This window comes from Numida meleagris, chromosome 12 (assembly GCF_002078875.1).
Source record: "Numida meleagris isolate 19003 breed g44 Domestic line chromosome 12, NumMel1.0, whole genome shotgun sequence".
Taxonomy (NCBI): Eukaryota; Metazoa; Chordata; class Aves; order Galliformes; family Numididae; genus Numida; species Numida meleagris.
In genome coordinates, this window is record NC_034420.1 from 7663948 (window position 1) to 7690869 (window position 26922).

Sequence of the window (26922 nt, forward strand, 5' to 3'; positions counted from 1 at the left end):
GAGGCCATCTATTCAGGTAATCTACTACGTGGGCATTAGGATTGCAGAATGAAAAGATGAGACAAGAACATGGGGAGACCCAAGAAATAGCTGCAGATTTCAGCTGGGGTACGGGCATGCCCGGAGCATCATGGCTGAGGCACAAAAGGTGTCATAGGCCAAATGGGGATTTCTGGACAAGAATCTCATGGCTCTTTAAAAAAAATAAATCTCTAACTTGATTTTTCTTTTCTTAATCTGGCCTAGAACAACTGAGTTTCTTTCTTTTTGTTTCTGGGAGAGACAACGTAAGATTTCTCTCCTGAAGTGAGAACTGATGATGCTGACCACTTGAACTGTTTGTTCTGAACAGGACAAAGACAACCAATATCAGCCAGCCATTTCCTACAGCTGGCGTGCCTGGAGTGTAATAATGCTGTTACACAGATAAACTGTGTTGCTATCAGAGGAAAAGATCAGAGAAATTAAGAACAGGCTAATTTAGCGGCTGTCACAGGGAGGGCTTGTAAAGGAAACCTGGTAGAAATTTTGGCTGTGCTTTATCTGCCCTTTAAGTCTCCAGCTGCCAAGGTCTGAACTCCTAGCAGGCAAATAGGGAGGTATGCGTTCAGCCAAACAAGGGGTGTGCTGCAGGGGTTGAATGCAACCTTGCTAAATGAGTCACTGCTGCAGGAGACTTCCAGCAAACGGTGGATGTGGCACAGAAGGATGTGGCTTAGTGGCATGGTGGTGATAGCTTGACTGTTGGACCTGATGATCTTACTGGTTTCTTCCAATCTTAATGAGTCTACGATAGACAAACGTAGCCAGCAAGGCTGCTGTAGCAGAGCTCCTGCAGAGGCACATTCCCCATGTGTGCCTCCATGAATTCAGCAGCCACAGCTGCTTCGCCTTGCCAGCTTGGAAATGCTCAGTTTCATCTTCTCCAGCTGTAAATCATGTTGCTTAATTAATCCTCATTAAGTGCTGTGGGCATCTCTCAAGCTCCGTTAACTCTTTATTTAATTACAGTAGCATAACATATAATGTTCTGTTTGAAGGGATGTTTTATGCAATGGTTTAATGCAGAAACTGAAAGAATTAATTAGTTCCTAGAATATGTCTCTAAACGGGTGGGTAATTAAGCTGTGCGTTTATCACAAGCGCCTGGACTCATCAGCCATCGTAATCTATTGCTGATACCACACAGAATCAGAAACACATTGCACGGCTCTGTGACTCCCAGATCTCTGTAGGTTCTTACAAAGCAGAAATCAGGTAAATATTAAACAGAGATATCTGGCTTCCATCAGCCAAAGGCCTGGCCACCACCCAGCCAAGGTCACAGGCTGCTCTTGCTCCAGAAGCATGTCCCTGAGAGCCCCCCCGCTGCACCCCAGCCCTGCAGATCGGGGTCTGATTCCTGCAGCACAGTTCCTATCTGTGCAGCTTTCTGCCTTGCTCTTCTCCCTTTGCTGCAGCAGCTGTTCCCTCAGCAACACAACTGGAAGAGCATAGCAGGTAATGCACCAGGGCACGTAAAACAACTGTTTTCTACCTGCCCCATATAGACACAGTCAAATGCTCTTTGCAGCACACAGAGGTGGTCTAATCTTCTATCCAAATTTCCATGAACGTTCAGGTGCTTCTTGAACTGAGCAGGGTGGTTTAGATGCATCAGCAACCCTTCCATGTGCAGGACGCTTAGTTTTGCTGATAGAAGACAGAGCAGAACGCGATGATCTTCAGAGACTCAAAAACAAGCGTCGAGGGGGAATTACTCCCAGGCAGCATGCAGCTTTCATTCATACTTCAGGAATCGGCTTCATCCAAATGGGGAGAAAATCCAGCTGGCCCCAAGCCCTCCCAAGCATAGATGCTGTTTTTCCGGTACATATGGCAGTACCATTCAAAGAGCTATGACAATGACGCTGTTTATAGCTCTGAAAATGGCGCTGCCATCTGCACCATGGCCGCGGCTCTGCTCCCCGGAGGCTCAGCACAGGGCGGTCCCAGCCCCTCTTCCACCCGCTCCGTTGTCCTGCTCCTGCCTCGGATGGTGGGTTCAAAGCGAGAGCAGAGGTGCAGTTTGGGTTGAGGAATCGCTGCCACCTTGATAGTCATTATGGCCCTTTCCAGCTGGAAGCCAGTTTTCGGCTGGATGTTTCCAGTTGCTCCTTGAGAGCAGTCTTCGAAATTGAAAGATTTGCACTTTGGAAAATGATACTGACTTCTCATTTGTGCTGCTGAGACATCTTCCAAGAAAACTGCTGTGTGACTAAAACTGCCACCAGGTATTATTGTCATCACCTTAAGGCATTGTTAAAGTAGGGAGAAAGATGAAAAGAAGCTTTTCCTGCTCCTTGACCCTGGCACCCTGCATGTGGTCTCTGAGGAAGGCCCTGCCTGGCCATGATAGGGCCCAAGGGGAGCTCATTGGTTGGAGTAGCTTCCCAGGCACTGCCTTGCCCTCCAGGACAGTCAGACAAGATGTGACAGCTCCAGCCCTGCTCTGGGACATGTCCCACATCACCCCACTGCCCCAGGCAGCTGATGGCCCCCAGCTTCCACACTCTCACCCTCCCAGAGCTCAATTCTCCTTTTTGACTACAAGATTTTTTTTTAGGCCATGGCTCTGCTTTCTTCAGTATTTCAGGAAACATGCTGTTAAAACTTCATACAGAATTGTTTAAGGGATCAAAGGGTGAAACCATACGTTTCTGTTGCTCTGGCTCTGTAGGCAATCATCAATGCTCAGCAATGTCTTAACAAATTTGTTGCAGAACTTCTCCCTTTGACCATCCCCTGGAGTTCCCTTTGGGTACCCCAAAAAGTGTAGCTTCCTGCCCTAATGAGCTAGTAAAAGTCATGGTGTTTGGGTTCTTTTGTGTGTTTGTTGTTGTTTTGGTTTTAGTTGGTATGGGTTGGATTGGATTTGTTTAGGTTGGTTTCATTTGTTTAACAGCAGCAGTATAAGAACCAAAGTCTTGCAGTGCATGTCCAAGCTGCCAGAATGCTCCAGCTCCCCACTGCAATCACAAAGCGACTCCCTTGGAAAAGGGGCTGTGAATCTCTGGGGCACAGTCAGCCTTGAAGGCAGGCTGGGAGATTTGCAGTAGAAAATCCCATTTTGCTGAAGTTGAACTGCTTTTGTTAGTTGTTTTTTTTTTCCCCCCCACACCCCCACATCAAACTTCTGTTTCCTCTCCCCAAGAATGTCATGCTTCCAGAATGCCTCATTTCAACCTTTTCAAAGCAAGTTAAGTTTGAAGTCTTGCCTTAGTGATTTTTCAATCCTAAATAAATGATAAACTAGACTCCAAAATTGAACATTTTGAAATGAAAAAGAAAAAAATCACCACCACCATTTTGCACATCTGCCCCCCAATTAGGATCAGACAGATTGCCTACTTACGCAAATTAACTGCATGATAACCTTTAGCCATAACGCTATCTGTCCTTGGGTGCATGTGAACTTTCTGCCTAATGAACCTGCCATTATCTTTCCAAGGCAAAATCACCCACACCCTTAACATAAGAAATGCTGTCTGCCAGGTTTCTCAGTTCATCACAATTCCATGTTTTGGAACAGCTAAATTTGCTTCCAAATAAATCATTTGGTTCAGAGACTGCTCTGTCAGCCTGCATGCTTCTCTTTGCAGGCCCTAACCAAAGTGGTGGGGACTTCAAAGGCTGCAAAAAAAAAAAAATAGGGATTGGCTTTATCAGTGTCAAATGGTGAAATAGGGCCCTGTACACCTCACACCAAGGACAGCAGGAGTCCTGTGAGGGAGTCTGCCAAGCCATGGGTCAGGGCCATGGGTGCTGAGCTAGGCAGAGCTGAACAGGAGGCAATGGATTGTGCTGATTTGCACATGTGTGAGCTGGCTTCTGCCAGTGTAGTTCTGCTTGTTGTGTCCTTGCTTCGCAAAACTGAGTTACTTTCTCTGTTGTCCTGTCCTTTAAGGAGGTATTTTTGACTTTGACCAGAAAAGCGTGAAAGCCTACCAGACCATTAGGGAAGCAGCAGTTATCTTTTATGTCTGCCCTGGCTCTTCCGTCTCACCTTTTGACAGTATTTCATTGGTACCATGTGTCTGCCACTGATATGTGTCTTCATCATCCTTGTCCACTATTTTGTCCTCAGAGAAGATGATGCTTTGGGCATTCAGCACAAAATAAAGGATGTCTTAGGCTGCTGTAGTTAATTTATGAGGTCCTCCGGAGCTTAATCTGATCCTGCAGAGGCATTTCAGCCCAGCAGTCACAACCAACTTGTGTTAAACAGGGCAAATTTACAGCACCATTTAGGCAAAGAGGCTGATCAATGCTTTCTCCACTGCTCTCATCTGCCTTTTCTAACTCTGAGGTTTCCCTTTACCCACAGGAAATTTCCACCTCCTGCGGATAAAACAGAGTCAGAGAGATGGAAGGGCTCTGCTTCCAGCAGACATTTTCCAAGCAACATCATAAAAGCACAACCACTAAATAAGACAGGAATTAAGCATGAGGTTCTCTGTGGCAAAAAAAAAAGTCAAAGCAATAATCATGTTTTCTTTTTTTCCTTTGAAAGCTGTCATTTCTGTTACTGCTTCTGGAACCTCAGATTGACACTCTGTCCTACTGACACACTGCAGTTATGGCAGCAGTGGTGAGGCACGATGCCCAAGTGTTGCCAGGTCAGAGGTCTTGGCAGCCTCTATGCAAGCTTGTGTTGTTCCAGGCAGAGTTAATTATTTCATTGTAAGGCAGAGGGAGCAGCAGGAAGAGCTGGAATCTGTAGATTACCTTTAGCTTTTGTGTACTCTCTTGAGGTGCGCTTTTTGGAAAAACTGCAGCCAAGATGGAGCACAATTGTCTGATGGACTCACTGAGAGATGCCTGTGTAGAGATAAGGGTGTGCAGCCATATGGTGGGAAATGACAGCATAGACATTGTCAGAGGAAGGAAAGACACAAAAACTTGCATGAGGACAGTTCATAAGCACGAAGATATCAAGGATTAATGGTCACTTTACACAACTCTGTCTGAAATGTGAATCTCCAAGCACTGTGCTCAGCCATCTTGGTATGAGCACTCAACAAATCCCCTTAAGTTCCCGAATGCAAGAATCATAGTGCCATTTGAGTTGGAAGGGACCATTAAAGGCCATCTAGTCCAAGTCACCTGCAATGAACAAGGACACTTACAGCTCCATCACATGCTCAAAGCCCCATCCAGTCCAACCTTGAGTGCCTCCAAGGATGGGGGACTCACCACCTCTCTGGGAAACCTGCCCCAGTGCCTCAACACCTTCATTGTAAAGAACGTGTACATCCAATCCTTGTTGTACAAGGATACAATCTCTTGTACTTGGGCATGAATCCAGGGCATAGTCCAACAGGCTCTGGAACACCCTGGATTCTCCTTCTAACCCTTGAATTTCAGTGAGGGATTAGGGGACGATGGAAGTTACTAGTGTTCTCTTCTATTACTGTGCTCAACTATCCCTTCCTATTCAGCATGGGAGCTCCCCTCTGTGTCTGAAGAACATTTTATGGTAGTCTACTTTAAATTAGCACCTTATGCATCTTCTATGGACTGCTTTCCAAAGACATTGGCCTTGTTCCTGAGGAATGCCTTTTTTCTTTTGGCCTTTGAAGAGACCATGCCAGTTCCCCATCAGTGGTTGGGAATTGTGCAGCACAGAAATTCAGAAGCGTGTTGGGTGCCAATGCAGGGAGCAGATTGCAGCCTGATCCTGTGTGTACTGCAACCTACTCAAGGGACCTGGATGTAGGAAACCGCAGATGGTGGAACTTGTAACTGCTTCCTCTACTTTGAACTCTGCACTCTTACAGCAACTGTTGGAATCTGCTGTGTCTCTCCAGTGTGAGTGTCCTAATGGGGAATAAACAAAATCTTTGAAGGGGAAAAGGAGGCAAACTCCTTGTCTGCCACAGATCTCATGAGATAACAGTGTTTTTGTTTTTTTTTGTACTGGGAGGTGAAGTCTCCCCAATGTCTGTGGCCTCACCAACTCAATGCAGAGGGCATGGGCTGACAGCAGCTGGAGCAATCAGTAACAGAGGGGTTGTGGCTGTGTGACACTGAGGGGCCACACACACATTGCGTGCCTCCTGATGGAGTAGACCAGTCACATATCAGCTTTTGTGACCTGCCATCCCACTTTCAAGATGGGGAGGTCCTCATGACCACCAGGATTTTCTTGGTGCTGAAATTAGCTCTACTCCTCTTTCTAACTCTGTTCCCAGCAGAAAACCAATTTTACAGTATCTCCTATTTAATTTTTAGCTAATTGGAACTATGTGTTGAAGTGCTTGGCCCCTGGCATACTCCTTTGTGGTGCGAATCCAGTGAAACCACACACCTCATCTGACAGAAGAGGATACTACCAGCTGCCAGAAGGTACAAGTGACTTAAAGACACTGGCAGCATTAGTCTTCTTTGTCTGAAAAACTCTTTTTTGTTTGAGAAACTCTCATGGCTATATCTATGCTCTAGGAATTATTAAATATCCTCTGTGTTTTATGCATGATTCAGGCTTGCTCCAGCAAAGGGCCATAAAGAGCTGTTCTGTCCTGAATGTGGTACATGATATATGGTGTTCTGCAGTGCCAATGTGAAATTAATAGCAGCTGGTTACTGCCCTCTGTCTTGTCATGTTTTCTGCAGTACCTATGGTGGGATCCTACTGTGACATGGTCCTTTGAGTGAGAACCAGCACCTAAATGCAATGCTGCTGCTCCACAGCACTCTGCAGCCGGAACCCTCAGTGTCCTGGAGAAACATCCCCATTTACCTGGAGTATCTGCCTCTACACCACAAATGTGAAGCTATACAACAAGTAAGAATTCAAAATGTGTTACAGCTACCAAACACAGGCATACAAAGAACTGCAGTAATAAAAGAAGGGAATTAGCATGGTCATGGCTAGATGGGAACTGGTCTACTGCAGAACAGCAGGAGGAGCTTGGAGACAGACAAACAGCCACTTCGTGCAGACAGAAGGGAAGACACAGAGACATTAAGGAAAAAAGGAAAAAACTGACAGTTCATAGGGAAATGCTCTCTTAGCTAGAGCCTGACTTTAAACACCAAGAATTACCTTTGAATAGCATCAAAGCTAGAGCTATGTTTCCAGCTCTCCCACTGAAAGGGAAACCTGTCTTTATGTCTCATACAGTTCTAACTCAGAGCTGCTGACATTAGGTGAGATTCCCCCCCCCCCCAATATTCATTGCTGGGAATCCTTCAGCACTTCCTGCTCCTTGAGAATATCCTCTTTGGTCTACTTTTAGGAGTGCTCTGCTCAGCCTGCTTTCTGACAGCTCCCCAGCAGTGCTCCAGGGAGAGGTTTGGCTGCTATGTAATGTCTTCCTCCTGCTGATTTCAGGAACAGCACCGGCACATTTGGTTTGATGGTGTTCTTTTGTGGAAGCCACCCATATCTCATAATCAGAAGTCCAGAGGGTAGCATTTGGGCCCCTTAACTTCCAGCCATGATAGGTGACATGTTCACTGCTAGAAAGTTAGATCTATGGAGGAATGTGGATTTGCCATGGATTCCTGGCCAGTGATCCCTGAGCCAGCTGACAGCTTCATTACATTGGAAATGTTGGTCTGTGTTTTAAGTACAGACAGGGGAGTAGTTGTTGAGCTCCTTGATTTTTGTCATAGTGCAGGAATACTGCAGTTACTATTTAATTTTTAGTGAAGTTACGACTACACCTGGCCATTAGTCAACACCCAGTACTAAAAAATATACTACTGTTGGCTGTGAACAAGGTACTACTGGTTTCTCACTGGTTCTCTGAAGTAGCAGAGAATTATCAGTGCCTCTTCAGGCACTTAACAACTGTAATCCCCTTTCCTAGCCTTCCATTTTTCTCCTGACTGGCTGACAAAAGCTGGATAAAGCGCAAAGGGAGAACACTTTCCATGTAAAAACAGCAGCAGTTCTGATGCAGAAAGTTGAGTTTCGTAAACCTTCTCGTAAATTGAAATTGTACTGAATTTGATTTTGTTGTTTTCCTCATTAGCAACATGCTCAGAGATTGACAGGCAGACCTTGGTCACAGATGTAGACTTGGATGCCATTGTTCTTTTTACCTGGGCTGACCTAGGGATGAAAGCATCTATCACCTGCCTACAGCCCAGGATCTTGCCACCAAAAGTTTCAACCAAGTTTTTAAATTGTTGTTTAGATGGAGTAGTTTGGGTTTTTTGGTGTTTTGTTTTGCGGGAGGGGGGATGGGAGGAGAAAGAAGGAAGAAGATCTAATCTTAAGACATAAGTAGAAAGAAAGGCCATGCAGCCATAAAAAAGCCATAGTTAACATTAGAAATGTGGGCCTTATTTTCAGTACAAATATTCTAGTTTCAACTTGCAGTCACAGGATCCACTTTTCACTGCCCTTTATACAGAAGAATGTTAACCCTAATTTATGATTAAAGACCAGCATCTAATAAGATCATTCTTAAGTTTCTCACTTAAGCTTAAGGTAAGCTTTCAAATATTTCATTATTTTGTGTGCTTTGCTTTCCCTGAATCTTCTGACTTGTTTTTTCACATTCCTGTTCTGGGCACATCAGAACTCAATACAGCAAATACTTCATTACTTCTGCTTGATATTCTTCCAGTTTCATTATCCATGAACATGAGTTGACCCTTCTGCCCTCCTGACCCAGGGGTGTGCTGAGCTGCCAGACCACTTTCAGCCACCCATCCTTGTCTCCACACAGCCTCACCTGCTGCAGACCCATCCCTCCCCTGGTAGATCATCCCCTGACACAATTCATCAGGATCAGAGAAGGGTTCATGATCCTCCAGCATCTATCCTAAATGGGAATTTGGGGAAATTGAGAGGAGCAAGCAGTAGAAGTCCAGAACCAGTGGGATGAAGGCAACCTTTGTGCCCCTTCCTAGATGTGGAGGAAACAGATAATGCCATAAGTTCATAGCATTATAGAGACACTTCCAAGAACCTGAGCAGAAAACAATAAGAAGGTATTTTTTGTTTTTGTTCTCATACTTATTCAAAAATGTAATCATCAGCAATTGCCCTTATTTCTCTGGGTAGTGGTAGATCTAGACCTCATCATGCAACGATTATCAAAACCAAAACCTGTTCAATAAAGCTACACATTTGGGAACAGGAGCATGTGGTAGAAACTATATTTTCCAAACAGCAAAGGACAGAACAAGTCAGGAAATACATGTTATTTCATAGGTTCAAAGACAGTTGCATAGGCTGTGGAAGGCTTGGAGGTTTGTGCCAAACACTTGGCAGCTCTACTGAATGACAAAGAAAAGAATAAGAAAATCATCAACTATAGGAAGGAAAAGACTTACATGAGCAGTATGCCTAGCTTATTTCCTACATTTACTTGCTTTTTTTTTTGAACACCTTTAATAACAATCTTCTCCTTTGAGCCCAATAATATGCTTTGTAACGTGCAGCAATAACAGCAGAGTAGCAAGATCCTAGGCTACAACAAGTGAGGGTTTGCTTAAATACAACAGCAGTGGGCACAGAAATAAAGAAAAGAAACTGCTTACCTTTAGAAGACCTCAGGAAGGCAGGGATCTCCAGCAAGAAATGCTTGCCTCCACTGCCAACCCTTAAATGAGGTCTGGGAAGGGGTGAATCCTGGCTCCACCCCTTCCAGTCACTCAAGAGCATTGCATGCACCTGAGCTCCTCTGGGTTGGCCCTGCCTTCCAACCAGGTGCTCAATCACTGGTTCAAGCCATGACTTAGCATTTCTGCTACATGCTTAAACTTCTGTATCTGTTTGTCAAACATTTTGAGAGAATCATACCACCTCCTTATATTCAGGTCCATGATGTCAAGATCAGGATTTTATTCTCCTCTTGCTGACTTAAATAGGGCTTGGAGGGAAGGCTTTGTAGTACATCTGCATGATGCACTTGATCGCAGAGGTGGGGCATCCACAGAGCCCTGCTTTGGGCATTTTGGTGCCTTGGCTTCCCCTTCGGAGGAACTTGTTTTTCTCCTCTGATTTCTCATGGCAAGAGGAATCCAGCTTAAGTGCCTCACTCCTCTCTTGCACCCTATGCTCTTTGCTCCGCCTTGGACTGCCCCAGCTGAGTGGGACTATGAGGGATGCTCCCATTTGGGAGGTGGCTGTGACGCTCCTGCTAGATGGAACTGAACGAATGTCCCCATCTTCTGCACTGACAGCACTGTGTTTTCAATGGTGTGAAGCTGAGCTCTTTGAAGATCTCTTTGGTAACACTTCTTGATGTGCCATTCATGGTTGCTTTGTTGCCTACAAAGTAGTTGTTTAGTGCTCTTGTCTCAATGTTTCATCAAAGTGTTATTAGAGTGCTTTCATTGCTAATAAATAGTAACTGTGGTGCTACAAAATCTTTTCAAAAGCACCACAGGGCATGAATCTCACTGAATAAATTACATCTGCCTTTAATACTTCAATGTAAACTGTTACTGTTTCTGCACACTACCAGGCAGCTTACAGATCAATCAATGGTAAAACTATTCATACCTATCATTAGAGTAAGACACTACCAGTTTCTTGATTTTTCATTTAATCTTTGGCACAAATAATCAAGTCCAGCTGTATCCATTTCTGGCAGGAACACAACATCCTTCCATTCCTTCCAAAGTGACAAATGCATACGGTGTTCACTTTGCTTCCTCCTTCAAAAAAGCATATTCCTGTCATTTGTGCACTTGAGCAGCTGTTGTTGAGCACTGACATTTTGAGAGAGGTGAGGTTTACAGAGCACTATAATGCTTCAGTGAGGATGTCCCATCATATGTTGTGACATCACATCTAGGCAAAGCTCAAAAAAGCCTCCTGGCAGGCCCAGTGGAAGCCCTCAGCACCGCCTGGGGAAGGGCCGAGCTTTGCACATATGGAAGCTGTACCACCCACACCTGGAGCTGTCCAACTGCTGCTCACCCGCTCTCTCTGGTCCGTAAGAATTCAAGCTTGCAAAAGATGACAAAAATTACTAGAGGAGTTCCTTCCAGCTGCTCCAGGATTACAGCCTGTCTTGCCTTCTTCTGGCATCTCACAGTGCAATTAATTACCCCAGACATGGGATGTGCTAGTAACATTTTATGTGCTTCCATGATTTCTTCGGAAGTTCATAGGTTATGATTTTGAAAGAAGACTAAAACTTAAATATGAATTGAATAAATGGGATAGTTAGCTTGTTTTGTACTAGCTACTTATGTAGACTTACAGTAGTAGATACCAATAATTTAAACTGCAAGAATGAGATACATTTTTGGTAAATGAGCTAACTGGAAAAAAATAATGAGATTTAAATGGAGGAAACAACTTAAATTCACCTAACAATGAAATCACTAGAAATGCTGAAATAGCCCTCTACGGAGGGTAAGGAATCTGCTTTTTCTCTAGAAATTCGAAAATATTCTTGGAACTCTGATGTGTTTCAGCCAAGGTATGGCTACCCTTCTGATTACAGCTCCTGCAAAATACAAAGGCTTGTAGTGAAATTTGACTTCAGATTCTAGGATTTCAGAAGGTTTGACATTCATGGTAAGAAAATTTATCCCTACAGTGTAAGAACAAAGCCTCAGATATTGAAGAGCTCATACATTGCAAAGGAGAGGACTACATCTCACCAGTGAGAGAGGCAATGTGTGGTTTAATGAGCTCTATAGGCAAGAAAAATGTCAGTTAATCAGGATTAAATGGATTAAATGAAGACATAGGTTCAAAGGGAGAATCACTCTTCAAAGGAAGCTCCCTAGAAAAATTCCCCATTAATAGCATAATGAGCAATGGAGGCATCATAAGCCAGGTATAAATCACATTAATAAAGATGCAATTGTAGAGCACAGCAAAACAGGAAGAACAAAGATGAGTTATAAAGCCACACTGTAAATGTAGCTACCTGAATTTTAAAAATCTCATGGATGATAATGGATGATAGTGACGCCAAGGTAGCCTGCATTTGCCAAAGAACAAGGTAATTCAGAAGCAAGGACTGGAAATCATCAGCTAATGCAATATTAGACTTACTGAGCTGTGTGTAATGTTGGTGTTTGCAAGACTCTCTGCACTCCCAAAAGCATACAGAAAAAAAATTACTGCATTTTTATTGATGACTAAAACAAAACAAAGGCACATCTGCATCAATTCACAGGTCAGGTCATCTGTTCAAGATGCAAATGCACACTGAGCAGCAGATGTTAGCAGCAAGAATAAGCTCTCCCATGCCCAATAAATAAAAACACAAGACTTGAAATGGCCCATGTACTGTTCTGAAAGTGCAGTTAAGGATGGAAAGATGCTCACAGCTGGCTAAGAGCTGAAATCACAGGTGGGTGAGCACGACAGACAGGCTCGCAGCAGGTGGAACTGCTGCCTGTACCTGGTAAGCACTGGGACCACCAGCAGGGTAGGGCTGGTGGCTGCCCTTCAATCAGAAATGCAGGCAGCAGTTCATGCTCATAAAAGTGGCAAAATGGCAACAGGCAATCAAATCACAGCAGGCATGGTGAGAGTCCCTGAGATACCAAAGAGGTGGCCGAAATGTTTGTGAGCATCAGGGCCCCAGGCACACTAAAAGTCTTACAAGTGGATTTAGCAGCAGTGGGCAAATCTAGATGGGCAGGCAACCTGGGGGACCTACGCTTTGCTGGAGCCTTTGTGTTATAAGTATATCCTTTTGCTGCAGCTGCCTTCTGCCAAAATTAACAAACCAAGGATAACGTCTGAAAAATTGAAAAAGATCATCAGGGTTCATAGTCAAAAGTGAAAACAAATCTCAAAGCCTGTTAAACAGCAGTGCCATTCAGAGAGGGCAAAGTATGTTCTACAAGTGATAATGAGATGTGCCTATCCATGCTTCAAGCAACAGTCACTGACTGTGCAAGATGTTCCTCCCTCGAGTACCAGCCCCGGCTCAGGGGGCTTTTTTGGCTTTTTTGCATCTAACTTTTCTTTAAAAATCTTGAACGATCCATAAGAAAAATGAGCTATTGGATTTTTATTAAGTAATGGAGACAGGTACCATGAGGAGATGGCAGGGCATGGTATAGGGGATGAGGAGAGAGCATGCAATGAGAGTCTGAGAAATAAGAGAAGGGAAAAGCCTTTCATAGGAGAACTGAGGATGTCTGAGAACCCACAAATTTGTGTTTCCTGAAGAAGCTGGGGTGGTGAGTGGGGGTTGATCATCTTAAGGTATTTCCCTGATATAAAAAATGTGGGGTTCTCAAATGTCACTGAGCGTCAACTGCGGTGAGCTTGTATTCCGCTTTTACTCCCCAGTAATTCATTTCAGCTCACTATCTCTGCAAACACGTGGCTTATAACACTTACACTCCGTAAGGTTTCTGCCCTCTGGTTACTGTTCACTGGGCCAACATTTATCTTTTGCTAGGAGGAGAAGCCTGAGGGATGCGTCCTGAAATATTCCCCATGTGCATCCCTATGGCATTCAGGTAAATGAACAGCCTTTTCAAAAAGCTTGGAAAGCTTTTTGTACAGCGATCAGAAAGGAAGAAGGTTATTTAAAACTGAAAAAAAAAAAGTTAACCTAATATTAAAATGCATTTAAGCAATTAGCCCTGAATTTTAGAGATCTCTGCTGCTACAAGAAATAATAGAATGTAATAATAGCTACTTGGATTATATAGCATTTCTAACCCTATGGCATGCAGAGCTCTTTGCAGATGCATTGTCTAAGAACACCTTGGCTGACAAAATGTGGAGAGGTGGGAAATAGTTGTTCCACAGCACTCAGCAGAGCTGTGCAGAGATCTCAGCTGGGAGATACACAGAAGGGAAGTAGGTGGACAGTATATTGCTATCCAAAATAGAATTTGTTTGGGTACCAAAATCAGTTGTAAACCCTCCTTCAGCTCCTCTTGTGGTCAGTGGGCCCAGTGCAATGGGCAGCAGGCTGCTCACTGCAGCTGGAGCAGAACACTGTGCACAGCTCTGTCATCGCACCCTCCCAGCACCCACTGCTCTCTTGGAGAAGTTATGTTCCCAGCACAGGACACAATGCTACTGTGGTCAGCTAAATGTCATTGCATGAGAGAGAAATCATTTCTCAGCAGCAGCTTTCTGCTTTAGGTGTATAAACCTGAATAGATCCCTAGCATCGTGCTGCCAAGTCAGGAAGGAGGGCTGGGATTAAATTTGGTAGTCCAATAATGGTGCTTCCTGTTGGCAAGGACTGAGCTGAAATCAGATTAGAGCTTTTCCCAACAGATCTTGCTCTGCTTGTTCAATGAGACCTCCAAGCCAATTAAAATGACCATTCAAATAACTTCAAGCAGAAGGGAGCTGCTTTCTTTACTGCCAGGAGACCTGCAAGGATGGAAGATGTGGAAATCCAGCCCATCATTATAGAGTGTGTCCACCAGGCAGCCAGCCCCACTTCCCTCCTTCTGCCATGCACTCCCACGCTGATTCCTTGTGCTGTCTTGTGCAGTAGAGATGAAAGGAAACTTGGAAGAAAGTTGTGGAGGCTGGAGCAGAGAGATGTGGCTGGGATGAGGCCTTGGGGATAGCCTCGACACCACGCTCCCTGGGAAATGGCATTCCTGCCCCAGGCCAGCGGCCAGCGCTGGGGATGCACTGTCTGTTACACAAGCTGGCTTTGGAAAGCAGAAAGAAATAAGAAACAGTCATGCATGAGAAAGGCTAGAGAGGTTTAATTGGAAAAGACAACAAGTAATGTAAGTTACTTAAAGTTTCCATTTGAATCAGAGAGACGGTGAAGTGAAACACAGCAGTAATTGCACAGAGACGTTGACCTGCAGCACTTCTGGCCATCCCCACGGCTTCTTTCCCGGCTTTTCACGTCACTTTTCACCCTTCCCTCCAGCACCGTCCTCCAACAGCACCGCAGGGGCTGCTCGCAGCTGGGTCGCTGCAAATTTCTGTAAACCAAATTACTTTCCATTTTTCATAGGCAATAAACAGATTAAGCAATGCTTTACAGAGCAGCGGGGCTGAGCCAGGGAGGTTCTGCTGGTGATGGGCAGAAAGAGCAAGCAGGAGGCTGGGAGCAGCCCAGCTCCCAAGCAGCCCAGGGAGCACCAATCCCCACGGCTTCCTGCAGAAAGAGCTCTCCCAAGGACCACCACATTCTGTGTGGGTCACACCGCCACCGGGTGCTGCTGAGCCAGGAGTCAGCTGCTCCTCAGGGGAGCACAGATCGGGGCAACAAATTACAGAAGCAAATCTCAGACCAGAAAGGAAGCCTTAACAGGGAACCTGCCCCACCAGAATACAGCAGTCAGCTTCATTACTCAAAGCACAAGCCATGCAATTAAAAATAGACAAAAATTAGTTGATCATTCAGTCACTTCCAAGCTAAAGGTGCCCTTCAACCCCTCAGTCTCCCTACCAGCAACAAACCAATGCAGAACAGAACTTCTGATCCTGAGTCTTGTATCAGGCCAAATAACAAAAGGGGTTTTATCGTAGCTCTAATCTTTTTCCAATATACAGACATATTGAAAGAGATTACCTTACTGAAATTGAAGGAAACTGTGTTATTTTAAAACCTTAATCCCCTTTCTCTTCCGTAGGAAATAAGATAAATTTCTTGATTTCACTCCATACAATTACAAGAAGCTTTTCTCTTATCAAAAGTTCTCCTTTTTCTCTGGTGAGGTATTTTTTGAGCTGTGTACCAGGCTTAAGCCCACTACGTATGTACTTGTGGGCAAGACAGGCATGTTTTGGTTGAAGGAAGGGACCAGCCTCACCAACACAAGCATCGGCCTTCTCAAGAAGCGTCCCAGCAGGAGCTGGTCTGTACTGGTATGGGCAGTGGGATGGGCTGGTGGGGGCTGGAAGGAGCTGACAGGGCTGCCCAGTGGTCAGGGAGGACCAGAGGCTGGGTGATGGGCTCGCACACTGCCCACAGAAGGCACAGGGAGCTGGTGCCATGCTGAGCAGGGAGCTGAGGTCGCCGTGTGCCTTTCCCTCCACTTTCATCCTTTTCCATCCTTTTCAATTGTCAAGAAAGATCCAAGCACTATTCTGCTTTTAAATTTAGCACAGATCCCTAGGAAAGAAAAAGCAGGGAAGAGGTGGGAGGAAGAATCTTTCCCCATACTTGAAAGATGACAGCTGAGGGAGAAGAAATTAGTGTCTCGACATCCTACCCTGGGGATAGCCCAACTTCAATAAAAGCCTATCACATTTACAAATAAAAAGAAAGGCTTCAGCAATAACTTTAGAAAACACCCACAGTGAAAAAATAAGTCCACCCCCACACAAGCTGGAGGTGCACTGCATGCTGCAAGGCTGGTGGCTGCTGTGCTGCAGGACCCGCCACCGTGCTGCCCAAACACCGGGCAGGGCACGGCAGGGACATTGCCCTGACACTGTTGCACTCCCATTGCTGTTCCCAGCTGCAAGGTCCTGCCGCACACCAGGTTTCTGCCTTCAATCAGTGGTGTAAATCACACTCCTCGTTTTCCAGGTCGTGCTGGACTTCCCCTCCTCTTGCAGCTCTTGTGCTTCTTCTCCTGATGTCCGGATTCCAGCGGTGCATGTGCTGCCAGCCCAGGGCTGTGCTGCTGAAGCACCAGCTGCACATCAGCTGCCTGGGAGAGCGTGGTGTGCCATTGGCCACAGGATGCCCCGTGCACACCCAGATGTGTAGAAGTCAGGAGAAACAGAAATCCATGCAGCTTACTTCAGAGGAGGGAGAGCGGAAAGGAAGGAGAAGATGACGTCCATCCTTGGCTTGCAGGCTCTTTGATGCTGCACAGAGCAAAACACCAACTCCTTCTCCACATGTGCAGCTCTCTTATTTTTATGGTGTGAACTTTTGCTGCTGTTGAACAGCTGAATTCCCAGATCCCCGCGTTCTCTGCATAACAGCTTGCATAATCTCACCCTGTGCTTCCTGGGTCAGCCTGTATCTCCTGTTTGAGCTATCACATACCTCCGGGTATTTTTAGCTCTCCTTGTCCTGCTTGTGAGCCTTCACACTGCCAGTCAGTGTTTGTGAGTGCTGTGACTGTAGGGAAGATTGCTGCCAAGTTGTAAAATCGTGCCAAGGAAGTTGGAACATAAGTTTGATTGCAAATATTGGCAAAGCTTCACAAAAAAAACTACAAGAAAGCTCCTCCAAGAAATTACAGAACTCTTTTATCTGTTACTGAGTCTAATGATCTCATATATTTTTATAGAGTACCTTTTTGGAATTGCAGCTAATGAAATTCAAGTGAAAACCAGATTATCTCCTGACAAACATTAATGCTATCGGCAAAGAAGAAGAGCTAGTGAATGCTATACTCTTAATTCTCCCAGTCTGAGTCTTCCCTGGTGCAAGATTGTCCCCTTCCCATACTACCTTTAATTACTTTGCCCAATCTGGATTTAAATGTCAGAAGGAGATGATCTGTCAGTATATTTTGCACATACTATCACATAGCCACTCTGAAAAATAAATGGGGAAATAAGAGCAAAGACACAAATGAAATGTATCTGGGGGCCATGCGAGTGTTATTGGAGGCCACCAAGAGCCTTTGGGCTGCTTCTGGTCTCCACAAAGATCAGAATTAAGGGCAAAGTGGGGTTTTGTGGGGTCCTAACTGCTGATGCAATCATATCATACAATGATACAACTTTTGTAAATTCATCAAGCTTCAGCTTGCTAAAAATCAGCCATTTTCCCCCACTAGTCTCATGGGGAGCTTGTTTTGAAACATCACTGCCATGATGGCCAGAAGCTTTTTTTTTATTCTACGCTTAAATTTATTTCTGGCCACTTTCTATTTAATTTCTTTTTCTTGTGCTAGCATTACTCCTTAGTTTAAATACTTCTTCTCCCTTCCCAGTCTTTACCCCTTTGAAGTACTGATAGCCAGCAAGCAGATCCCTGGTCTGCCTCCATTTAGCAGCACTAACCAAGCCCACCTTGTGTGGGTGTGGAGTGGAGCTGCGCAGTGCCCTTGTGTGACATAGGCAGCCAATACTCAAAGTGAAAGTTTCCACTGGAAACTTCGAGCAATCTTTGGTGGCATTGCCCAGAGGGGTCAGCCCAAGGCTTGTGTTAAAATGAACTGAATGTTCTTCAGGTCTTGGTCTTGGTCACCCCTATGGTTTTCATTAAAATGCCTTGACTGGTATAATATTTCACATCTTGGGATGGAGTTTGTCTCCTTGCCATGGCTCAGAACTGAGCAGAAAGACCCGGGGCACCTTCCTGCAGTACTTGTGCTTTGTGGGATATACTTCTGGCCACATCTGATGCTGTACTCACAGACAGATGGTCCTGGTGAGAAGGGCTGCCTGTCATCACCCATAGATGTCAGCACAGCTCACCCAGGCACCTGCAGCTGACAAAAAATGTCACTACTGCACTTTAAAGAGAAGTCCGCTAATAGAGTTCTCTTTATTAGATGAAAAATTTCATTCATTTCTCCTGCGCCTCTTGTTGAGCACTGGAGCATCCCTAAGGATGGAGTACCCGCACAGAGGTTCCTATCTGGTCCTACAGCCACTGCAGAGCAGAGCACAATGGTCTGAATGCATAGAAACACAACGTTTACATCGATTTGCTAAGATGAAGCAAAACAAAACCCTATCATCAAGGACAAAACTCAAAATCCCAGCCTGGACATATGCAAAGACACTAGCTGCACCCAGTCAGTATTTCATCAGATTCTCTGGAAACTAAAACCTTCACAACCTCTAAACTCCTGTCTGAAAGAGGAATTACATGAAAGCAAAACTGCAGGAGATGGAGATGTCAGGGGGATGTCTCAATCCTTTGCTTTATTTGTAAAATTTCTAAAAAGAATTTAGTGGGAAGGTGCTTTGTTTACTTTGCAAACATAAATTTCTTGCCTATTGGATCCCAATTGTAAGTGACAGCTGCAGAAATTACAGCTGACATCCTGAGGCTCCATAGCCTGTACTTGCTCCAAGTCTCAGCAGCATAGCAAAATGTCTGCTGGTGTCAGTGTGCCTCCAAAATGACCTATGTCAATCCAGCATGGAACTGCAAACAATGAGGAAATGAAGAAAACAGCAGATTGAATCCAAATGATCCATCTTGTGGCTAATGATTCTATTGTTCTATTGTTGGCTAATGATTCTATCTATTCTATGATTCTATGATTCTAATGACCTTCTAGTGAAGAAGGTGATGCACTGTGTAAGGCTCTGGGTCTGTGTAAGACTCTGGGTCAACCCTGACCCATATTGCTGGACCATTAAAATTCCCAGGCAGTTCCCGTGAGGCAGAAGTTCTGGCCCTAATGGTCTGATGATGGCTTCACAAAGGGCAGGTCATGCCTGACCAACTGGTGGCCTTCTGTGATGGACTGACGGCATTGGTGGACAAAGGAAGGGCAACTGATGTCATGTACCTGGACTTGTTCAAGGCCTTTGACATGGACCCACATCACATCCTTATCTCTAAACTGGAGAAAGATAGATTTGAAGGCTGGACTTTTCAGTGGATAAATAATTGGTTGGATGATCATAGCCAGAGTGTTCTTGTCATTGATTCTATGTCCAGGAGGAGGCCAGGCACGAGTGGTGTCCTCCAGGGGTCCATCTTGGGACCAGTGCTCTTCAACATCTTTATCAATGACACAGACAATGGGATCAAGTACACCCTCAGCAAGTTTGCTGATCACACCAAGCTGAGTGGTGCAGCTGACACAACAGAAGGAAGGGATGCCATCCAGAGGGACCTGGACTCACTCAAAAAGTGGACACATGAGAATCTAATGAGATTTAACAAGGTCAAGTGCAAAGTGTTGCACGTGGGTTGAGGCAATCCCAGATATGAGTACAGAGTGGGAGAACTCATTGAGAGCAGCCCTGCGGAGAAGGACTTGGGGGTCCTTGTGGACAAAAAGCTGGACATGAGCCAGCAGTGTGCGCCTGCAGCCTGGAAGGCCAACAGTGTCCTGGGTTGCATCAACAGAGGGGTGGCAGTGGGAAGGGAGGGGACTGTCCCCCTCTGCTCTGCCCTCGTGAGTCTTCATCTGGAGTACTGTGTCCAGCCCTGGGACCCCCAGAGCAAGAAAGATGTGGAGCTGTTGGAGCAGTTCCAGAGGAGGGCCACGAAGACGCTCAGAAGGCCGGAGCACTTTGAAGAAAGGTTGAGGGAGCTGGGCTTGCTTAGCTCAGGGAAAAGAAGGCTCCACAGAGACCTCATTGCAATCTTCCAGCACTTGAAGGGAGCTTATAAGCAGAGGGGGGACTGACATTTTACATGGTCTGATAGTGATAGAACAAGGCAGAATGGCTTTAAACTAGAAGAAGCGAGATTGAGGTTAGACGTTAGGAAGGAATTTTTTACTCAGAGGTTGGTGAGGTGCTGGAACAGGCTGCCCAGCAAAGATGTAGATATCCCATCCCTGGAGGTGTTCAAGGCCAGGTGGGATGGGATCCTGGGCAGCCTGATCTGGTGGCTGGCAACTCTGCCCATGGCAGGGAGGTTGGAACAAGACGATCTTTGAGGCCCCCTCCAACTTAAGCCATTCTATGATTCTACTGTTCTATGACGATTTTGCTGTAAATAACTGTATAGCTTTGGGCAGTACTACTCTGCCACTGAAAATTCCCAAATGACCCTTGAGTGATAAAAAAAAATCACAGAACGTCTACAGAAAAATCTATTCCATTTGTGTAAAGGGAAAAAAACCTTTCAGATGGATATTCATGGTGTAGTTAATGCTAAAATAAAAATTTGGTTTTAAGCCAAAGCCCTGCATCCTTTGTGTTTAAAAACTGAGTCACAGAAGATTCATTTCCACTTCAGAATGAAATTTGGTCAAAATAAGCTAAGAAGACATGTTTGTAATTCCTGTTTTTTCCTCCAGATACTTTTTTCAGGATTTTGTACCCTTGCTGGTTCTGTTTGTGAGCACCATGACCCCACATGCCTACACACTGCTTATCTATTTCTCCTTAAGAGCAAAAAAGCCAAAACTAAAGTCACAACCTTCAGAATCCCTGGAAGAACCAATAAACAGTGGGTTTTACCCATTCACCTAATTGGGTGGAGCTCCAAGCAGCCTAGCTCAACAGTGCCCTGCCAATAATGCAAGGACTTGGCTTTGAAGCTGCATGCACTACTGTTAGGAGACCCTGTGTTTCAGTTCAGCCCTTCACCTCTCATCTCTGGGCCAAATTTTGCAAATTAGTCCAAGCGAAGTTGTGCATATCTTGAAATAGATGATATTTTTTCTTTCGAAACAGCAGCGAGGCCCTTCCTTGGCCATGGCCAGCTGCTGCAGTCAGGAGACAGATCCCAGGTCCCTGCAGCACCCTCCTGCTTCCAGCAGCACAAGCAGAGCCAGGAAGCAACACCTCCTCTGAACATCTCTCCAGAAACCACTTCCTGCTGGCTTACGCAATGAGTTGTCTCCATGAGCGTGGGTCCATGTGCAAGGGAAAAGAGAGCAAAAAGAAATACTTAGCATGACGTAGCAAATTGCTGACCTGGGCCCAGGCTCCTGCTGCCGTTCCTGTGTTCTTTCTGTGGGCTTCATCAGGGAGGGCAGTGAGCTCGCCCCAGCCGTGCCCCTTGTCACCGCTGTCCCTCCTTCCTCCAGCGGCCACCGCTGTTCCATGGGGAAAGGTGGTAGTGAAGGTGTGTGTTTCCCAGCTGAAGCTCAACGCACCTTTTCCAACAAAGCGCCCACGCTGTCGGACACCAAGGGATGGCCCTGAGCCAGGAGAGCCGGGGAAGAGGTGGGAGACCAGCGAGGAGGGGCTGCGCTTCCAGGCTGTGCCTGCAGGCCGTCCGGGTGCCAGGGCCCTGCGTGCAGCTGCTTGGGCTGCGCGGGAGCTGCCGCAGTGCAGGGCTGTCCCACCCCAACTGCTTTGCTCTGCCTCGGGTATTCTGCGATCTCTGCGGCTGCCTTAATGCCTAAGGAAGGATAAGAGATAAGAGGAACAGGAGGAGGCAGGACAGCAGGATTTTACCTGTAAGCCCAGCAGAGGAGACTCTGTGCTGGCAGCCCGGCAGGCAGGAGGGCTCCAGGACCTATCCGATTGTTCAGGAGCAGCCTCTTCAATTTATTCATTGTTTCAATGCTTCTGGAAGTAAGGCAATGCAATCAGCCCATCCACCCACCTGAATGCCTAAGACTCTGTCCCAGAGTCTCCTCTGCTCCTGGCCGGGAAAGGGATAGGAGGAAGGAATAGCACCTGCCAACACCTTACAGACTGGAAGCAGCAGCACAGCATTACAATCCCTGCTTGCACCCAGCCCCACATCAAACCCAATGGGGCAGGAGCAAGGTGGGCACAGCGCTGCTCGCACACTCCCACAGCACCTCTGAGCCGCGCTTCCCTGCAGCCAGGGAGGACTTCTTCTTATTCCAGCACAGCCATAAGCCAGGGAATTGCTACACTTCTGCAAACTGAGGAGCCAAACGGTGCAGTGCCTGTTCAGATTTACCGACTCCATCACTCACAATCCCCACAGGGGCCAATAAGGCTCCACAGCCGCGCTCCGGCACTGAGTGCTGGCTGCACACGGTGATTTACTGTGCTCTTCTCCCCGTGCTTGGTGCACCTTCAGAGTGCTGACATGAGTGTGGGCTGATTGGGTTATTTATTTAATTCTGTATTTATGAGGACAATGAACTTCCAGTCCCCAAAGCTGCACGCTGCTTTTCTTTCCCCCTCATTTTGTTTCTCTTGGCTCTTCTAAAAGGAAAGTCAGGATGTGTTTTACTTTGGAGAAATGAAATTGGCATCAGCCCTGTCTGAGAAGGCCTCTTTGTGCTGGAAAATGAGTAAATAAACCACTCACTACAGCTTTCCCAGAAGAGATTAACACTGTTCAGTGATGAACATTGCACTTCTGGAAGGAAATGGGGAATACACCAAAGGGATGTACTTGACCCAGACGTTCCAGAGTTTGTCTGCTCTGATCATCGCTCAATTCTATTTTACCTTCTCTGCTGTGCAATAATTTCAGAACTTGATTTATCCGAGAATTCAAGCACTGCTGAGCTGGGTTCCAATCCTCTTGTACAGTACGAGAGTTTAATGATTCCCAAAGGTATGAGCTGGTTGCTTTGCTTTAACCAAATGTCTATGCATAACAAAAGATATGCAAGCAATGTGTTTAAAGAGGGAAGCAGCATTTTTCAGATAATTACAGCATTTTGTTTTCACTCTGGTGGTGCACAGGACTCCTGAACACATGCTAGAGTTATCCAGAACGCTGTATCTACTGCTGTGAATTACTGTGCTTATTTTTGCATTATGTTAGCAGAGAGCTCACTGTAAATTCTCCTATCCACTTTCTTGTTAGTCAGAATGATCCCCAAATCCTTTCCTTGCACAATATTTCAAACCATAGTCTCTTAGAACTGTGAATTGCAAATTCATTTGTACATTTATACTCAAATATAAATTCCTATTTATATATTACACAATTTGTGCTGCAACCAAAGAAACAAACCTCTGTATGTGACATGTGAGTTGCAATCTCAGCCTTTGAAAATTGAATAGGGTATGAATTTCAGATAGCATCCACACCTGCAGATTTCAATTTACTATTTGCATGTGTCCTGCCTAAATTGCAATTGATAGTACACGTCAGAAGTGAAATAGGTGAATACCAAGGGCCACAAATACATGTTCTGGCAATTCCCATGCTTGCAGAAAGCACATTCTAAAAACAGGAAAGCAAAAATCTTCTTTCACAGCTGAATGAATATTTAATTCTACCACTCTCGCCTATTGTACAGACAGATCCAGCTCTAATTAATCTTGCTTCCTGCCTGTTCATGACATCTTCAAGCCACGTTTTTCACCGTGTCTTATCCTGCCCAAAAAATGGGCATCTCCATCACTTGATGGAGAGTTCAAGAGCAAAATGGGTGACGGGAAACCCTTTCCCCATCCTTTGCTTCAGGGTTTAGGGAGAAAACAGAGTGGCTGCTGGGGTTCAGACAGCTGTGTCCCCCTCCCATCGTGGTACGGCAGCTGAGCCGCATGCAGCCTGCCCTCATACAGGGCCTGCAGCCGGCCCCAGGTGTGCTGGGCAAAGCCTCTCCCTGCCTGCTCACCTAGAGCACCACAATCTTTGCAGATCAACTGAAAAGTAAATTAAAAAAAGAATCAGAACTGCCTCCCGAGCGGCCTGTCAGTTTGTGTGTGCTGAGGGGTTCTGCTGCTTCTCACCACTGCTGTTTACTGCGCTCTGCTCCTCTTTTCTTTTCTTTTTTTTTTTCCCATTCCTAATACAAATGTGAAAAATCCCAAAATGGGAATGTCGGAACATTTTGGCTCTAAAGTTATCAGAAGAGAAAAAAGAAATTGCTTTGTCTCTGGGAGGCACTCACAGGTCAGACACATCCGAGAGCAAGAACCTGAATTTTACCTTTAACAAGGACGGGCGTACTGTTGGCACCTGGAGAAGCACCAGCGAGTTGGTTGTAGGCAAAGGGAGAACAGTTTGGACAGAAAGAGCTGAAGGACAGTCCAGATGTTACCAAGATTGGATGTGGGGAGGGATTAGAACTGACTCCCTTTGAGGCTGAGCAAGTCAGACAGCTTAATACAGAACTGCAAACCTCTGTGTTTTGGGGGGAGGAAGCCTGTCCTGCATTCAGTACAAGGACTCTCCGTGCTCTTCTTGCCGAGCTGCAGCACCTCCCTCACACAACTTCCCCCTATTTGCAGAAGCTCTTAGTCAGGAGGAAACAACTCTGAGGCTGGAAGAGTGCGAACCAAGCCCAGTCCCCGAGCCTCTTCTCAGCTGGGTTGGTATGAGGCCAGCCCATAGGTTTCAGGAAGGTTTCACTATTTCAGCTGCTGGACACAGTACTTCCAAGCTAGATAGCAAATGGGCATTACGTCTTGAGAGAACCTACCTCTCTGAATCTCTCTTCCATCTGTGCTGAGTCCAAACTGTTCTGCATTTAATAGAGAAGCACCAAAGAATTCAAAACTCCACAAGTGAGATTAAGTCCAGAGACTACAATTAGTCACTTTTCCTTTAATCCCTACACCTCCATCACCAGCAGTGCATAATCCGCACAGGGAAAGAAGTCACGCTTTTCTCATCTGCTACAAAGCTGAGGAAAAAAAAGGAAATAATTGTGTCTGAAGTGCTGATGTGCAGAGCTGCGTTGCTCAGCAGCCCCCCCAGCACCTTTCTCTGCAAGAGGAGTGACGCTGGAAGGCAGGAGGGAATGCAGCTTGTGCCTGCAGTATCCTGAAGAGAGGGGACCCACTCTTATCTATATAAGAACTCATACAAGCTAGAAATGAACAAGATGCCCTGTGCAGAGTTAGTTCTTAAGGAGTATTTTGTAACATTTATCACATCTAGACTGACAGGACTGCAGCAAGGCAGGGCAGCTGGTCACACAGTCCTCAGACTTGTTATTTATTTCCATGGAGGGCTTGTTTGCAGGAGCGACATGGTACAAGCAGGAGGGGGGAGCTGGAAATGGGAGTACTTTCACAAAAAGTACCTTGCTGCAGCACCTACTAGCCCAAATAGACACTGCTCTCTTTCTCTGTGCTTAGGCCAGTGGGCTGGCCACCTAAATGCTAGAATCATAGAAGCACGGAATTTCCTGAGTTGGAAAGGACCCACAAGGATCATCAAGTCCAACTCCTGGCTGCACACAGGACCACCTAAAACTCAAACCGTATTTCTGAGCATTGCCCAAACACTCCTTGAACTCTGGCAGGCTTGAGGCCATGACCACTGCCCTGGGGAGGCTGTCACAGCATGGAGCCCCCCACCACTGGCGGCCAAAGCAAGCCCTTTCCTCTGCCCTGCACACAGCCGCATTCCCAGTGCTTGCCTCTGCAGCTCCCAGCCTCCTCCTGCAGCTGAGCAGCATCTGCCTCATCCTCATCCACACGGCTCCGACACAGGCTCAGCATGGCAAGGTGCCCTGCACCCATCACAGGCAGAGGGCTCTGGGACCTTAGCCCCTGAACAGCTTTTACTGAGCAGAAGATAAATAGGTTGTAACGTCCTTCATGATGTAAAAAGCATGAGAGGCCCGCCTCAGGGTTGTGACAAGCCCTGCCCTGTCTCCTGTCCATTATACAGCCCAGGACTCATTCCAAAACTTACAGAAGGGAGCTGGGTGCAAATCAGACACAAACCAGCAGATCAGACACAGCTGGAAGTCTGATTTTTTCTCCAGATGGGTTCAGCTCTGAACACAAACACTGTTACCGAGCCTTTATCTGCAAGTGAGGAACCATGAATCCACCTACCACAAGAACCAAATAGCTCTCAGGCAGTTGCATAGAAACACCTGTGGATCTTCTTTCAGAGGATGCAGCTCATTCTGATATTACTGGAGAAAACTGTTCCTCCCTCCCTTCTCCAGTGCTCTGCCTCCCCTGCTCGGTGAAGAGAAGGCAGCAGAGGATGTGACTCAGAAAAGAGCCCGCTGCTGTCCCACCACACACAGCACACACGCTCTCCTGTTGCAAAAAGCAGTGTGGCATGAAACAAAGGATGGATGTGTGAGGTGTGGGGGGTTCACGTTCCCTGGGATCCCACAGTGCCATCCTTTGCCTTTCATCACTTCAGGAGCAACACCAGCCGGCGGGTCTACAAAGGCAGAACCTGTGAAGTGGCAATGGGAGCACCGTGGGCGGGCAGCCTCCTGCAAGGTGCACCTTGTGCAGTCAAACTGTTCTTCTCAGAAAAAGCAATAGGACTTCCAGCATGCATGCACAACTACTGCCTTCTCCCAACTGTTTCCTGACATGCCTCTGGAGAAATTGTGCACGCCAATACGTATCTGGTACATACAAACTATGGTTGTTGGAGCACCCTAAGGATTTATGTGCACTTCTCTTGCTCCCCTCTTTTTGAACAGTTAATCCATCAGCTATTTCAAATGCAACGCAAAAATAATCCTTTAAGAAAACTCATGAGAAGTCCTCTTTCCAGTGACTCAAAGTATTTTGCAGCAACTGAG

General features: G+C 46.0%; 1 protein-coding gene and 1 long non-coding RNA gene across 4 annotated transcripts in view; both read right to left on the bottom strand.

The window, feature by feature from the left end:
- The window catches only part of HTR4 (5-hydroxytryptamine receptor 4), a 103553-nt gene that overhangs the window by 16950 nt on the left and 59681 nt on the right, over positions 1 to 26922 (bottom strand). Inside the window, exon 7 of one of the 3 annotated variants that reach the window (XM_021410446.1) lies at positions 19966 to 21872. The exons of the other annotated variants lie outside the window; for them this stretch is intronic. Coding sequence (XP_021266121.1) covers positions 21866 to 21872 — 7 coding nt within the window. The 3' untranslated portion in view covers positions 19966 to 21865. Of the gene's footprint in view, positions 1 to 19965; positions 21873 to 26922 lie in introns of those variants that run through there. 3 annotated transcript variants of the gene reach the window in all.
- Positions 243 to 9571, bottom strand: LOC110405269. Its single transcript, XR_002442775.1, has 3 exons — positions 9541 to 9571; positions 4768 to 4860; positions 243 to 4380 (listed from the first exon to the last, which is right to left on the bottom strand). It is a non-coding gene; the product is annotated as an uncharacterized LOC110405269 (long non-coding RNA).